Source organism: Cnephaeus nilssonii, assembly GCF_951640355.1.
Source record: "Cnephaeus nilssonii genome assembly, chromosome: 21".
Lineage (NCBI taxonomy): Eukaryota > Metazoa > Chordata > Mammalia > Chiroptera > Vespertilionidae > Cnephaeus > Cnephaeus nilssonii.
This window is the reverse complement of record NC_137092.1, coordinates 22,745,260-22,762,279: the sequence shown is the minus strand read 5'-3', so window position 1 is coordinate 22,762,279 and position 17,020 is coordinate 22,745,260. Positions and strand designations below refer to the sequence as shown.

Sequence of the window (17,020 nt, the reverse complement as noted above, 5' to 3'; positions counted from 1 at the left end):
GAGAATCAGTAATGGTAGCGATCTGGCAGATATGAAAGTAATGAACATTGGCTACAAGTGGGTCACGAATTTAGTGCTGAGCTTCATGATGTAAGTCAGGGCTATAATGCACCCTTAGAAAACAATCTGACTTGCACAAAAAACATACACTGCATACATTATTTATTATACTAAAAAATACTGACTTGCACAAAAAACATACACTGCATACATTATTTATAATACTAAAAAATCAGAAGCAGATTAAATGTCTAACAATAAAGGGATAAACAGGCCATGATGCACATTTACCTAACAGATTACTGTGAGTCAATTAAAATTGAGAATTATGGTAACATAAACATATTTATGCTATAATGCCGAGTGAAAACATGAAATATGAAATAACAGGATTACTATTTTATGAAATGCTCAAGACTACAAAAATCCTCACCCCCAACAACCAATAAGCTAAACTGAAATAAACATACATCAAATTTCTGCATTTAATGTGTTTAGTGGTAAAATTATACATAATGTTTTTTCTTTTTCTTTCCTCTTTACTGTGTTTTTTGGATTAAAAAAATTTTAAAGGGAAAAATCCATGTATATGTAAGCAACTGATAAACAGACAAATATGATATAATAATATATATGGTATGTACAACTAAGAGTTCTGAGGGAAAAACATGTATTAGGTACATAAATATAACTATATAAACAAATTTAACTACCTGGGTGAAATGCCTCCTGCTCCATCCACTACAATCATGTCCCACAGAGATGTTACTAGAGAATCTTTAAAAAACATAGATTGACTGCGGCAGTTCCCCACGGATACCCTTTAGCTGCCCCCCAGCATCTAAAGGACAACATTCAGTTTCCTGAACAGGAATATGGATCCCCCTTAGGTTTCTGCCTATTTCTCTGAAATCATTTGCCATGCCTCAACTCCAGCTCATCCTATATTACGTTGCCAAACAGAACCACTTCAAACTTCTCAAATTTGAGATGCTTTGTGCTATTCTCATTTTGCCTGGAATGTCTTCTCTTTTTTGTCCAGTTATAGTCTTAATCTTCCTTCATAATTCCACTCAAATACCACCTGTATTATGGGGCCTTCCCTAATTACCTTGAACAGAGATATATATTCTTCCTCATACACCTCTACCATACACAGCAGCAATCTCTATAGCAAATATGGCACAGTACAAGTATTTTTATCTACACATCTGTCCTCCATATTTTCTACAATGATTTCTTTGAGAGCTTATTTTATGTTTTATTTTTGTATCCTGAGAAACTAAATCTGTTCTTGGCATCACATGCTTTCTGATTAAGAGGAAAACAAGCAAACATACCTCTACTGGTCTCACCCAAGCCAAAGAACAAGGGATAGCCTGAGCTGGAAGCTTTGTGTAGCAGCATCTGCAATTGATAATCAAATATATTAATATTTAATCATGTTTTTATACTGTATGCTATGGAATTTCTAAGCCATTTCTTGATTTTAGCTATTCACACCATTTCAGAGTATTTTATTCATGCATTTAAAATTGTCTTATACTTTAAGAAATACTAAAATTATTAAATATAGTAGTTTTTTAAAACCATGCAAATAGGTAGGAAGAGGATATCTTCATGCTATATAAATGCAACTCTTAGCATAACCCAAACAAACATTTTCTTAATAAGAGGTTGAAATTCAATCTCATAGTCTAGTCAGATTCACAGTCATGTGAAAAAAAGACACAAGAGATTATAATCCAACTGTGAACCTAAATGACCACTTGCCAAGTCTGCACCAAGAAGAAAGAGGGATGGTAAGCAGGGAAGGATAGAGGAAGGCACAAGAAAACAAAGAGGTCTCCTAACCACACAAAGCTTTGGCAGTGATTCAAAACTTGAGTTGTCCTTCCTAAATTTGTTAACTCACTTGAGGAACCTCAAGGAGGACTTCTGAACAGTTCCAATATTTCCAAAGTCTGGGTAGAACACTTCAACTTCCTGTTTCCCAAGAACTCGATGGATAATGACTCGATACCACCACTTATCCTCAGAAATCTTTACACAACAGAGATGTCCTGGTTGGATAAAATATTCTGGCATGGCATATCGGTCAGAAACCAGCTGATTAGAATAACAGCGCCTGTGGAATTCCGTAACAAGGAAACATAGGGGAAGAACAATTTTTACTAGTGTATCAAGAGCAAGGAAGTCTGGGCAAAAAGCAAAGGAAAAAACCCTCACTTTTTCTGATTTGTTAATGCTTATTAATACCAATTAGTTTAATTTTCCTTTTTCTTTTCTAAATCCCTCTCTTCATCAACAAACATCTTTAAACAGAAAACTCACATACTCATTTTGCCTCACATTCTCTGCTGAAGAATGCAATCTAACTTCATTCCCCAGAACTTCCTAAAATGGACATTGTAAAAACATCAATGGTCTGTTAATTCCCAAATCCAATAGCCTTTCTCCTCAGCTTTCAATATACTTGCTCTCTCTGCAGAATGGCCCTGATCCTTTCCTCTTTCAAATTCTATCCTACTTAGTTTCCAAGACACTCTTTTCTCCTACTACTTCCTTGTCCATAATTATTCCCTTACTGGCTCTGTAATTGCCTTAAAAGTTTGGGTTCTCTGGGGGATTTTCTTTAGGGAGTGTAACATACTAAAAGCTCAGGCTCTGAAACCAGTAACCTGGGTTCACATCCATCATTTATTTACTATCTGTGTGATGACTTTATCTTTCTGTGCTTCAGCTTACTTGTTGAAGATGGGGATGGTGATAATAAAGCCTTACATACAATATGTGAATGTTTAGCAAAGTCCAAATATAGTAAACACACAAATATTAACTATTTATTATTATCCTTGCTGTATACCATCTCATCCATTTGTTTTAAGTTTTGGTTTGTTTTTCTTTACTGCCTCACCCATTTTCATACCTTATACTACTACTGATAATTGATGATTCTCCATCTCTATGTTTGACTCTGCATCCCTTCTGCCCTTTTAAAACTTTATTTCCAACTGTATGGAAAAGATGCTAGTTGTTGCCAATTTCCATTCTCTTCTCTTTTTTTGTAGTAATAGCATCCCTATTTTTAAAAAAATTATTATTTATCCTCACTGGATGACGTTTCATTGATTTTTATTTTTCATTTTAAAAAATTTATTATTAATTTTTTTATTGATTTCAGAGAGGAAGAGATAGATAGAAACATCAATGATGAGATCGTTGATCAGCTGCCTCTTACATGCCCCACACTGGGATTGGGCATGTGCCCTGACCAGTAATTGAACCGAACCATGACCTCCTGGTTCACTGGTCAACGCTCAACCACTGAGCCATGCTGGTCGGGCTGTTTCATTGATTTTTAGAGAGAGAGGGAGAGACAGAGAAACACTGATGTGAGAGAGAAACATTGATCAGCCGCTTCCCAGACAAGCCCAGGTATGTGTCCTCCAGGGAATTGAACTCATAACCTTTTGGTGTATGGGATGGCATTCTAACCAACCCAGTCACCTGGCCAGGCAAGAGAATCCCTATTTTTTAATATATTTTTTTACTGATCTTTTACAGAGAGGAAGGGAGAGGGATAAAAATTAAAACAAATCGATGAGAGAGAAGCATCAATCAGCTGCCTCCTGCACCGCCGCCCCCCCCCCCCCTGGGGATGTGCCCGCAACCAAAGTACATGCCCCTGACCGGAATCGAACCTGGGACCCTTCAGTCCCCAGGCCGACGCTCTATCCAGTGAGCCAAACCGGCTAGGGCTAGAATCCCTATTTTTAACTAATTTCCCAGGCTCCTTTACATCTAAATGTGGCTACTTGAATACTAAGTTCTGGCCAATGGGATGTGAGATTGTGAATTCATATGTATTTTATTACAATTTTTTAAAAATTAAAGTGTGAAAATCCACCTTGTGTCTTTCAAAGAAAAAGGAATGCCTCCAACCCTCTACCTCTCCTACTTCCCCTTTCTACTGGCTGGAATGAAGACCCGGAGGATCTGGTGGTGAGCTACATCCTGGACCATGTGGGTGGGCCAATATATTATCTTGGGCAGCAAGACAGAAAACACTGTTGTCCCTAACACCTGGAGCTATGCTATCGGCAAGTATTACTTATACACGAACTATTATGGGAAGAAGAAATAAACTTTTATCTTCATGCTATTATAGCTAACTTATGTCTTTATAACACTGGCTAAACCCTAATCCTAATATTACCCACTCAACGTTATTAATTCAGTATCTCATGATCACCTTAGATTCACTATCTGTAAGCTTCTAACTTCCAAGCCCAGCTGAAACCTACCTAATCTCTAAAATCAGCACAGTTTTCATATTTTCCTTTTCTCTCATCCTTTTCAACCACATTCTTGTCAAGACTTGACAATTCTATTTTCTTAATTTCTCTCCTCCTTTCCACTCTCTCTCACCAACACTAGCCTATAATGGATCTTCTCCCCTTCACTCCTTCAATCCTCCACACTGCAACTAGAGTTATCCTTCTAAAATACAAACCTGATGTTCTTTCTTTCTTAAAACCTTTAGATGTTCCTCTCTGTATACAGAAGAAATAAAATTTCCTTCCCATAGTGTCCATACTCTAGCTTTTCCCTAGTCTTCCCGTTTCACATCCAGTCATTGTTCCCCCAACCTCACCCAGTGGTGACTTTAATTCCCTATTTGTTGTTCCCAGAGCACACGGTTCACTCCTTGGTGCCAGTGACTGGATCTGCACACATCCACTCACACCTCCTCCTTGTCTGGAAAATTGTTACTTATATTTGAGGCCTAGCTCAAGTGTCTCCTTAATGAAGCTCTCCTCCAGCTTGCCCAGGCAGAACTCCTGCCTCACACAATAGCCCCCTTATCCCTCATCTATTTCCCTAGCTAATCATTGTGTTCACAAAGGCAAAGACCATGACTGTCTTCTCCTTGTACAGCCAGTGCCTCAACATCCCAATACCAAGCAACAGCAGATACAGTATTAATAATAATAGCAGCCAACATTTGAGCTAGACTCTATTCTAAGTACTTCCACATTCACAACTCTGAGTTAAGTACTATCATTATCCCTATTTTGGAGATCAGAAGACCAGACCCAGAGAAGTAAAGTAACTTCAAAGTCACAGAGCCAGTAAGTGTGCTTTAAAATATAGACATATAAAATGGACCATACAAGAATACATTTACCAAGTGATTATTATGTGACTTACATTATTCCAGGTATTCTTGGTGGGACATGAGTATATAATGTAAAATTAGAAAAAAACATGAAGTGCTTTTGAAGAGATACAAAATAAATAACAAAAAAAAACACACTTGTATGTGACAGTAATATAAAAATTAGACATTATTGTTCATGAATAAATCTAAAGTGACTGAAAATGTATACATTTTACATGGTGTTTATTAATAAAGGACATCATTTTTCAGTAGAGAAAAGAGATAACTTAGAGCAGCAGTTCTCCAAGTATAGTTCACGAACCCCTAGAATCCTGTTAATATCCTTCGGGAAGTCCATAAGAGCAACACTATTTTAATATTTTAGTATTATTATGAAAATAGTTATTTGCCCTTTTCACTGTGTTAACATTTCAACCAAAACAACATATCTCAAAACAGAAGCAGATATTAAAAAAATCCAAGTTTCTTGTATTAAGCTAGATATTAAAGAGATCTGCAAAAAATGTAAACCATGTCACTCTTCTAATTTACAAAAATATTTTCATAAAAATGTTATTTATATTCAGACAATTGGATTTACTAAATTTTTTAAAAGATATTTTAAAAATCTTGTCCTTTTAATTTCTATATGGTAAATATCAATAAACAAAAGCTCTCTTAGGTCCTTAATTTTTAAGAGTCCTGAAGCCAAAAGATTTGAGAACCGCTGATTTAGAATGAGATACATTGAAAACAAGAGACTCCTACCGCATTTCAATCATCATGTCTTCAAGTAACTCTGATGAATCCCTGCTATATATTTGGATGTAGAATTGACTAGGAGAGATGATATTTTCCACAAAGACTCCCACGAGGGTACTGGTATCTAATGGCGGCAGTCTGCATAATTTCTTGTCCCAAGCAGCATCTGGTGGGATATCATGATTTGCCATTGCCAGATTGAGCTGTGATTTGTCGATTTCTACTTGCTACAAGTTAAAAAAGAAATCAAAGAAGCCAACATAAATCTTTGGGTAATATTTCAAACTTCATGACATTTCTCCAAGTATATTTCATGAATCACCTTTATCAGAATCACCTAGGAAATTATAAAAATGAAGATTCTTGGGCTTTAGTCTACACTTACTAATTCAGAATACCTGGAAGTGGGGCCCACAAGTATGCATTTAAAAAATTCCCTTGGTGATGCTTACCTATGATAAAATATGAAAACCTACTGCCTTATGATATTAGGTAAAGAGTTAAAAGTGTATTGCTCAACTACCCTATACAACACTAAAATATGGTACTTCAAATATTCAGATTGAACTAAGATTCTCATCTTACCCAACCTTACCAACAAAGGTAACCTGAAAGAATAGATTAAATTTCAAACTATTCTTGTAATAAAAAATAGGGTTTCTCGAACACTCATTCTAAAATATATTATTTTCCTTTAGGCCTTCCTATTGTCCTCTAGAAAACACAGCAGACTCTCCTAAAACAATGTTTCCCTTCCATGAAAGAAGCAGGTATAGAGGGTAGAAGGGAAGGAGTGTAAGTATTAATTCCTTAATAACAATAGAATAAGTAATAGGAGATGAGAACACAAAAAGGGAAAATGTGTGTGGGATGTAATAAAGGAGAAAAAAGAAAAGCTCCCTATAACTGAGTATAGGTTGGGGTAATCTGCAGCAGCTGTTGAGGCATACAGCTGACACAAAGCTCCTCAAGTCTTCCCTTCTAAAGCAGTCCAGGGTTTTCAAGCTTAAATCTGAAAAACCTGGACAGAGAATCAGCAATGTCATCTTAAGAGAACTGTCAAATCTTCAAAGCCATGTGAAAACTTGAAAATGAGACTTGAGGGAAAGCTAGGAAAAAAAAAAAAAGATTGAAAACCAGAATAAATACTGCATAAAGTAACTTCAGACCAAAGCTCTAGTCTCTTCCAAGAAATCAAATTCCCAGAAATAAGACTTTCTAAAATAGAATTTTGGTTTACTGAAGCAGTCATCCAGTTACCCTCCACAATGCTGAATTTCCAAGGCACAAGTCTAGAAACCTCACTCACCAGCTGTAAAGGCTTCACCACCAGGTTAGGCTTCTTGTAAATTCTCTGTTCTGGCTCTTTATGATTTTTAAAAGACCAATTCCATGGGGTTTCCTTAATAGTAGCAGAAGACAATGCATTTCTAGGGGGACTGGAGACACAAGTTTTGGCTTCTATTTTCTTATCTGATTGAACTAAATATGAACTTCTTACTGATGAAACAGCTCCATCTGAAATGACCAATAGAGTAGCCTAAGTATATCTGTTAAAATACTTTTATAACTGCTATTAAGCACATTCTATGTGCCAGGCACTGGGTAGATAGTGCTGAATAAGAGATACGGACCTGTCTTTGCAGAACCTTTCAGTATGGAGACATGTAAGGGAAGTTCTAGATGGGAACAAATCTTAATTACGTTGGGGGAAGAGGGTAATTCTGATAAGGCTTCTTAAGCTTTGGTGGAAGGTTTTTTATCTTTCAACATTTTGATTTCAATTTATTTCTCCTTCAACTTTAGCAGTGAGCATTCATTGTTGCTTCATGTAGCATGTCTGTGACTACTTAGTAGTCCATAATACGATGCCTTAATTTTTAGGGGAATTCCCAAATCAATCACATATTTTGTTGAAATTTACATGTGTATGATGATTAAAAGAGTTTGGCACATTAAAACAGACCCCAGATACATCTAAAACCATAGTGGCTCCTAAAAAATAAAATAAGTGCACAAATAGATACAATATTTATCACTGTAGTTTTTCATAATTGACATGTCCATTAATAGATTAGTTAAGTGAATTATAATATAGTCATATAAAAGAATTATATGTAGTTAAAAAGAATGAAATCAACCTGTATATGCTGATATGGGAAAACATCCACAATATATGAAGCATAAAAAACAAGGACTAATACAATATCCTATCTAATAAAAGAGTAATATGCAAATAGACCATCACTCCAAGACACAAGATGGCCACCCTGATGTAGTCAAAGATGGCTTCCCCCATGTGGACACAGATGGCCGCCACAAGATGGCCTGCAGGGGAGGGCAGTTATGGGAAGTTAGGGGTGACCAGGGCAGCAGAGGAGGGCAGTTGGGAGTGACCAGGCCAGCAAGGGAGGGCAGCTGGGGGAGACCAGGCCAGCAAGGGAGGGCAGTTGTGGGGGACCCAGGCCTGCAGGGGAGGGCAGTTGTGGGGGACCCAGGCGTGCAGGGGAAGGTAGTTGGGGGGGACCCAGGCCTGCAGGGGAGGGCAGTTGTGGGAGACCCAGGCCTGCAGGGGAGGACAGCTGGGGGGGACCAGGCCTGCAGGGGAGGACAGTTGGGAGCCAGCAGTCCTGGATTGTGAGAGGGATGTCCAACCGCCCATTTAGGCCCGATCCCACTGGGATCGGGCCTAAATGGGCGATAGGACATCCCTCAAGGAGTCCCAGCTTGGAGAGGGTGCAGGCTGGGCTGAGGGACACTGCCCCCCATGCACGAATTTCATGCACCAGGCCTCTAGTTTATATATACTAGTATTGTCTTGTGTAAGAAAAGTTTACATACATTATATAACTACTAGAGGCCTGATGCATGAAATTCATGCAAGAGTAGGTGCCTACTTCCTTCCCTCGGCTGCTGGCACCAGCTTCCCTCCAGCACCCAGGACCCGGGCTTCCCTCGCAGCCCCGGCTTCGTCCGGAAGGTCGTCTGGAAGGACGTCTGGTCTAACTAGCATATTACGCTTTTATTATATAATAGAGAGGCCCGGTGCACAAATTCGTGCATGGGTGGGGTTTGGCCGGCCCAACCTGATCGGGGCCGATTGGATCAGGCCGGCTTTGGGGAGGGAACGTGGGCAGTTGGCCGGCCGGCCCTGCCCCCTGGTTGAACTCCTGGTCAAGGGGACAATTTGCATATTAGCCTTTTATTATATGTGATATGATGTCATACAGAAGAAGTCCATAAGTAGACCCTCTAAAACTACTAACACTAGTTATCACCTCTGCATTGTTTGAAATGTTTAAAGAAGCCAATATTATTTTTGTAATATTTTAAAAATCTAGCTATGCTTACATATATATTGAAAAAAGTCTGGCCCTACCTGGTTTGGCTCAGTGGCTAGAGCTTCAGACCAAAGACTAAAGGTTTCTGGGTTCGATTCCAGTGAAGTACACATACCTTAGTTACAGGCTTGATCCCTAGCCTGTCAGAGCACATTCGGGAGGTATGCAATTGATGTTGTCTCTCTCACATTGATGTTTCTCTCGCTCTCTGTCTCTCCTCCCTCCCTTCCATTCTCTCTCTAAAATTCAATGGAAAAAATATCCTCAGATGAGGATTAACAAAAAACAACAACAAAAAGATCTGGAAGGCTACACAAAAATTCTAATAGCATTTTTTGGGGGTAAAATTATGAGAAATGTCCACTTTCAACTTTCCACTCATCGGTGCTATTTGAATTTTTTAGAATGAACATGGATTAATCAGAAAAATATACAAAGAAACATTATACTTTGGAAAAAAATAGCTGTTCATTATAACCATTTGCAGAAACTTATCTCTATATATAAAAGGCTAATATGCTGTGTCCTTCCCACTGTCCAACCAGTTGATATGATGCACACTGACCACCAGGGGGCAGATACTCAACGCACGAGCTGCAGTGATGCACACTTTGCATTTACAGAGAAACAGCAGCACAGACCTGGACGACAAAGCAACACTTGGCTTCCCCCAAGTGGGACATGGCCCCGCCACCACTCCTGAGCGACAGCCCACCAAATCGCAGCCAACGCTGCTGAGACCCCATGGCCAGCCCAAAAACGGCCGCCATGGGTGCCAGGTAATGATGTCACATAGCAACGCCTGGCTTCCTCTCCCTAGCGACTAACCTCCTAGGAGTTTCTTCAGCCCAGGAACATGACTTGCTTTATACCTAGGTGGAAACATTTACACTTTAACCAAATGTCTGTAAAGCGTTTTCCCATGCCTCATCTCATTTGATCCTCACAGACGTCTTGGAGTAGGTAGGTAGGAGATTCAGTGGAATCCTATTTTCTTTTCATTAGCCAGAAAACGGAGATTTAGAAAGCTTAGAAACTTGACCCAACTGAAAAGTAAGAAATGATGGGCCTTGAAAATGACTTCAGGTTTTCTCACTGCGCAGAATAGTCAAACACTGCCGCAATTAAATATTTTACCCTTTGTTCTCCCTGCGTGATCTACAATAATCTACTTTGTGTTGATATTTACTGCTGTGTTGCTGACAATTACCTGAAAGAGAATTGGGGTGCTTCGCTGGCTGGAAAAAGTTTAGCTACATCAGAAAGCAGGTCTAATTAAGCAACTTTATTCTATATCTATAAAAGGCTAAGTTGACTCACTTATGTGCGATACATATAAAGCTCTCGCTGGCACCAATTGCATGGGTGTGTTTCCATCTGTCATTGTCGATTGTGAATTTGGTTGCCACTTTTCTTACAGAGAAAGGGCAAATAGCGATATTAACACATTGTGGACGGATCACGAGAATTCTTGTGTTTTCTGTTCTAAGGCTTGTGGCCAATCATGAGAATTCTTTAAAAAGATATTAGCTTGTAAGAACATGTAATAAAATAACTTCAAAATGCAATGGGTATCTTAAAGTGTGCCTTTAACATTTATGTAAAACGTTTTTTGTACTCATTCAATAGAAACTTATCTGGCCACTGGGTAAAGCTAGCAATAAAACTACTAGTCCTCAATGTGTTAAAATATTTCTTCTGATTAATTTCCTTTCAATGTGCAGAAATTCATGCACCGGGCCACTAGTAAAAATATAAGTACAATATTGTACTATTGGTTGGAAAGACATTATCAATGAAGGAACTGAGGAAAGAATACATGGGATCTGCCTGTATTAATTCTTTAAAAAAAATTTTTTAAAACAAATCTTTATTGTTCAGATTATTACATATGTTCCTCTTTTTTTCCCCATAGCTCCCCTCAACCCGGTTCCCACCCCACCCTCTGTCCTTACTCCCCCCCGCTGCCCCACCCCACTGTCCTCATACATAGGTGTACGATTTTTGTCCAGTCTCTTCCTGCACCTCCCACTCCCCTTTCCCCGACAATTGTCAGTCCACTCCCTTTCTATGCCCCTGATTCTATTATATTCACCAGTTTATTCTGTTCATCAGATTTTTTTTATTAACTTGATTTTTAGATTTACTTGTTGATAAATATGTATTTGTCATTCATAATTTTTATCTTTACCTTTTTCTTCTTGTTCCTCTTCTTAAAGAATACCTTTCAGCATTTCATATAATACTGGTTTGTCAGTGATGAACTCCTTTAGCTTTTTCTTATCTGTGAAGCTCTTTAGCTGACCTTCAATTCTGAATGTCAGCTTGGCTGGGTAGAGTACCCTTCATTGTAGGTTCTTGCTATTCATCACTTTGACTATTTCTTGCCACTCCCGTCTGGTCTGCATAGTTTCTGTTGAGAAATCAGCTGACAATCGTATGGGTGCTCCCTTATAGGTAACTAACTGTTTTTGTCTTGCTGCTTTTAATATTCTCTCTTTGTCTTTTGCTCTTGGAATTTTAATTATGATGTGTCTTGGTGTGGTCCTCTTTGGATTCCTTTTGTTTGGGGTTCTGTGTGCTTCCTGGACTTCTAAGTCTATTTCTTTCATCAGGTGGGGGAAGTTTTCTGTCATTATTTCTTCAAATAGGTTTTCAGTATCTTGCTCTCTCTCTTCTTCTGGCACCCCCATAATTCGGATGTTGGTACGCTTGAAGTTGTCCCAGAGGCTTCTTACACTATCTTCATATTTTTGGATTCTCTTTTCTTTTTGCTTTTCCGGTTGGGTATTTTTTGCTTCTTTGTATTTCAAATCTTTGACTTGATTCTTGAGACCCTCTAGTCTGCTATTGGATCTCTGTATATTATTTTTTTACTTCAGTCAGTGTATGCTTAATTTCTAGTTGGTCCTTTTTCATATCCTCGAGGGTCTCACTAAATTTATCGGTCTTTTCTAGAAAATTCTTGAAAAACCTTATAACCGTGGTTTTGAACTCTATATCCAGTCATTTGCTTTCCTCCCATTTCTTTCATATGTGACCTGTTTCTTTGTCTCCGCATTTTGGCTGCTTCCCTGAATTGATAGAGTGGCTTTGTGTGCTAGGTGTCCTATAGAGCCCAGTGGCTTAGCCTCCCCCAGTTACCTGAGGTGGACACTCTTGGTGCACCCCTTTGTGGGCTGTGTGCACAGTCTTGTTGTAGTTAAGCCTTGACTGTTGTTGGTATCACTGGGAGGAATTGACCTCCAGGCCAATTGGCTGTGAGGATCAGCTATGTCTATGATGGGAGAACTTCTGTGCTGGAGACACCCTTATGAGGCAAGACTTGCTTCAGTGGGGCTTTGGTGCTCACTGAGTCTGCCCCCTGAGTGTGTCCCTTATGGATCTGAGGAGTTGTAATTTGGATGGTCCTACTCTGAACCCCTGGGTACACTGGCTCTTGGATCTCCAAGGAGGTGCTAATTTAACCTCTGCCTGAGGCCACCCAGCAGGAGCTACAGAGAGATCTGCAGATTCCTCTTCTTTGTTTGGGTTTTGGAGGTGCCCAGATGAGGCCCAACTGTGAAGCAATGCAAGCTGCTGTGGGGCCTTGAGCCCTCTTTTGGATGTTCTGACTCAGCTGCAGTTTGTTAGGTAAGTTTAGAATTCAAAGGACCAGGCCATTCATATGCAAAAGCCTCTGTGCTCAGCTTGGATGGGGATGGAGTCTCAGGGTGGAGCAAACAGCAATGGCTTCGTGGGGCGGGATCTCAGGGCAGAGCAAACAGCAATGGCTTCCTGTCAGTCAGCCCTGCCCTAAGAGGCCCCTGGGTCTCAGTGTCCCGCGGTAATCGCTGCAAGCACCTCTGAGAGAAAGCTGCCCTTGATTTTCGCCCGCTGCCAAACAGTCCAGTTTCTCCCCGTATGAGTCCGGTTCCCCAGAGTCTCACCAGGAACTGGAGTTCAGAGCAGTCGGGCGCTTTTGTCTCCCTCCGGCTTGAAAAAGCCAGCTGCGTACTCAGTTGCCAGCCCTCTCCGTGCACGTGCCTTCGTACCTCTGCCTTCCGCAGCTCCTGTGAGTCTCAGTGTGCTTTTCTCTTTCCTTCTAGTTGTAGAATTTCAGCCTTCCTGTGGTTCTGATTTCTGTTTTGTCTTTCAGTTGTAGTTTTGAAATTGTTGTGCGAGGCAGCAGTTCAGGTGTTTACCTATGGCGCCATCTTGGTTTCTCCCCTGTATTAATTCTTAATAAGTGTATTTGAATCTACAGTAATGTCAATAAAAATTTCAAAAGAAAAACATTAAGCCACATTAAAAACAAAAATAAAACAAACAAAAACCAAGTGCCTTAATTGCAATGCGGTGTCCTGAAGTGGATCCAGAAATAGAAAAAGAACAATTTTTTGAAAACTGGTAAAATCGGAATAAACTCTGGAGTTCAGTTAATGTAATGTACCAATGCTAACTTATTAGTTTTAATAAATGTATCATGGTAATGTAAGATGTTACTATTAGGAGACACTGGATGAAGGACATATAGGAACTCTGTACTATCTTTGCAACTTTTCTGTAAACCTAAAATTATCACAAAATAAAATGTTCAATTTTAGAAAAGCACAAGTGCTGGAATGCCAAGGCACAACCATTTATTCTGAATTTCCATGTATTTCTTTTTAAAAAAAATAAGTTAATTGATTTTAGAGATAGAAGCAGAGAGAGGGAGAGAGAGAGAGAAACATCAACATCTATTGGCTGCCTCCTGCAAGTCCCCTACTGGAGAATGAGCCTGCAACCCCAAATCTAACTGGTGCCCTCTTGGAACAGGGACTGATGCTCAACCACTGAGCCACACCAGCTAGGCTGAATCGCCATGTATTTCTAAATAGCTTTTTTTTAAAAATATATTTTATTGATTTTTTACAGAGAGGAAGAGAGAGGGATAGAGAGTTAGAAACATCGATGAGAGAGAAACATCGATCAGCTGCCTCCTGCACACCCCCCACTGGGGATGTGCCCGCAACCAAGGTACATGCCCTTGACCGGAATCGAACCTGGGACCCTTGAGTCCGCAGGCCGACGCTCTATCCACTGAGCCAAACCGGTTTTGGCATCTAAATAGCTTTTGATACACAGCCAGAGTTAAGAACTACCTAGTGTTTCCCCATCAGATCACTATTTTAGAAAACCATTTTCTTCAGAATCATCCTAAAATCTGGACAATGAAGAAAGTAAATTTTTTAAAAATCAGATGATCTTGAATAGTAATACAGGTTAGCCTATTATAACAAACTAGAGGCCCGATGCACGAAATTCGTGCAAGAGTAGGCCTTCACAGCCCCAGCTGCCTCGGCCCTCGGCCCTCGTAGCCCCATGGCCCTGCAGCCCCACCCACTGGTCGTTCAGGAAGGTCGTTCCGCCATCAGGTCTAATTAGCATATTAGCTCTTTATTATATAAGATATCACCAGAAATAAGGTCATTATATACAAAACATTTTTAAGACTAAAGTGTGATCTGTTTAGTTATAACAAAGAATCGTACACATACAAATAATGCTTTCTTTTTCCTTGTCCTTACAGGGACAACTAAAAATCAGATTTGCTTCATATTGTAATTAAACTCACCACGTGGTAGAGGCTTCATATCAGCATCAAACACGAGTAAGTCTTGCTCTCCTTCCCTGAACTCCACATGGAGAATGTCACTAAGAGCTCCAACGAGTTCTATCACATTTAAGAAGCCCAATTTTTTTGGTGAAAGTTGTTCTTTAAAAATTACCTGTCATACACACACACAAAACAAACAAACAAGAACAACATGAAACAGCAACGTTAGATAACAGGAATATAATATCTACAGACACCTTGGACAGTGCTTTAATTTGGATTTAGCCAAGCTAAATCTGTGAGGATTAGTGAACTCAGGTTCTACAGTAAAGGCTTGCTTCCATACAAGTATAATACAAACCAAGAGACCTATATAATCCCTCACTATAAAACTTATAGGCCAATCATGAATATCCCAAGAAATAAAGAATTGGTTGAGGACACAGGAAGAGTGGTGGTGAATTAAACTTAGTATCTTTACTTCTTTGTACCTTACGTATGTATTATGGTTTCTTTCCCTTTTATGTTCATTAGTTACTTTAATGGTTTCTCTACCTTCTCTGCAGGTATCTAGTACTATGAAAATGCAATTCAGTGAGCAAAAGGCTAGTTTACAAAGAATTTTTTTAATATGAATTCTTTAAATAAATGATATTTAAAAGTCTCAGGAAGGTATAGAGCAAAAAAAACAGTCTCTATCCCACTCCCATTCACCAGTCACCCAAGAGATCACCTCCCGGGATGTAACCCTTTTCACCAGTTTCTTGTGCAATTTATATTACCCCATTTTATTATATATATTTTCTGTTTTGCTATCTGGTTTCTCTCTTCATCTTTTTTTAAAATATATTTTTATTGATTTCAGAGAGGAAGGAAGAGGGAGAGAGCGATAGAAACATCAATGATGAGATAGAATCATTGATTGGCTGCTTCCTGCACGTCCCCTACTGGGGATCAAGCCCACAACCTGGGCATGTGCCCTTGACCAGAATCGAACCTGGGACCCTTCAGTCCGCAAGCTGACGCTCTATCTGCTGAGCCAAACCGGCTAGGGCTCTCTCTTCATCTTTATGTGGAGCTGCAGGAAGATCCCAAAACTATACAGCTGATATATTATCTTCTCTTCAATTAGCAATTTAATAAGGGGTGTTGAAAGAATGGCAGAGTGTTGACCAGATATTTCAAGAGAAAAAAAAATCATACAGGTAGCTTTGATATCATGTTGGATAAAATAAAGGGAAGGGTTGGCAGGTGTTGCTACAATTTAGAATAAAAGTTAAATTAAATCTATACTCACTATATATTTATAATCATAAAATTGAATTTCTGCCTAAGTCTATTTATTAAGAAAGGCAAAGAGCTTCCCTGCAACATTAAAAGACTTATTTTAATTTCTCCTTAACCTTTGTAATCTTAACACCCTAAACTTTTATTACACGAAGTACATTTGCTAAAATGTTTGTGATAGAAAACTGCTCACGCTGACCTGTGAGTCTGGTACAGGAGGTTGATTTTACCCATAAATTTTATATTAAATCATATTTTATTACTCTCAGACTTTATTCTGTCATTTCACTGATCAGTGACTTTACTTGTTAATCCAAAACACATCAGAGCCTTTGCTTTAGCTTCTCCCATTGGTCTACTTGAAAAACACTTTGTGGCTCTAGATTCTAGAAGATACATTTCTTTAAAACAAGATGAATTTAAATTTTCTCCATCTCTATCCTGAGGGATGATATGTATTTTCTAAGTTTTCTTCTTTTAATATTTACTGAATAATTACTATATGGCAGGCATTGATCTAAGTACTTTATTTTTAAGTCATTTAAACTTCACAAAACTATAATATTAGGTAATATTATCCTGACTTTACATATCATCCATAAAATAGCACAAAGTGATGTATCTTACCCATTATGCTGTAGTATCTCGCAATATCTGTATTCATATCTATAAATATATGTCAGTTTTTATGGTATAGTAGTTGAGAGGTAGGATTCTGAAACCAGACTGCCTGGGGTTCAAATCTTGACTCCTCCATACTCACTATCTATAGGCCCTTAAGCAAGTTACTTCTTTGTGCCTCAGTTTGTTGTAAAAATCTAATGAAAGACATTCAGAACAGAGTGTTGCACACAGCTAACACATGTACAGGTTTTAACCATTTTT

The 17,020-nt window shown here is 38.9% G+C and overlaps 1 protein-coding gene across 3 annotated transcripts in view; it reads right to left on the bottom strand.

The window, feature by feature from the left end:
- The window catches only part of TDRD5 (tudor domain containing 5), a 52,057-nt gene that overhangs the window by 22,087 nt on the left and 12,950 nt on the right, over positions 1-17,020 (bottom strand). For all 3 annotated transcript variants that reach the window (XM_079761852.1, XM_079761853.1, XM_079761854.1), the window contains exons 7-11: positions 14,867-15,020; positions 7,236-7,444; positions 5,933-6,153; positions 1,916-2,128; positions 1,341-1,407 (exon numbers count right to left, since the gene is read on the bottom strand). In XM_079761852.1, the coding sequence (XP_079617978.1) occupies positions 1,341-1,407; positions 1,916-2,128; positions 5,933-6,153; positions 7,236-7,444; positions 14,867-15,020 (864 nt within the window). The remainder of the gene's footprint in view (positions 1-1,340; positions 1,408-1,915; positions 2,129-5,932; positions 6,154-7,235; positions 7,445-14,866; positions 15,021-17,020) is intronic.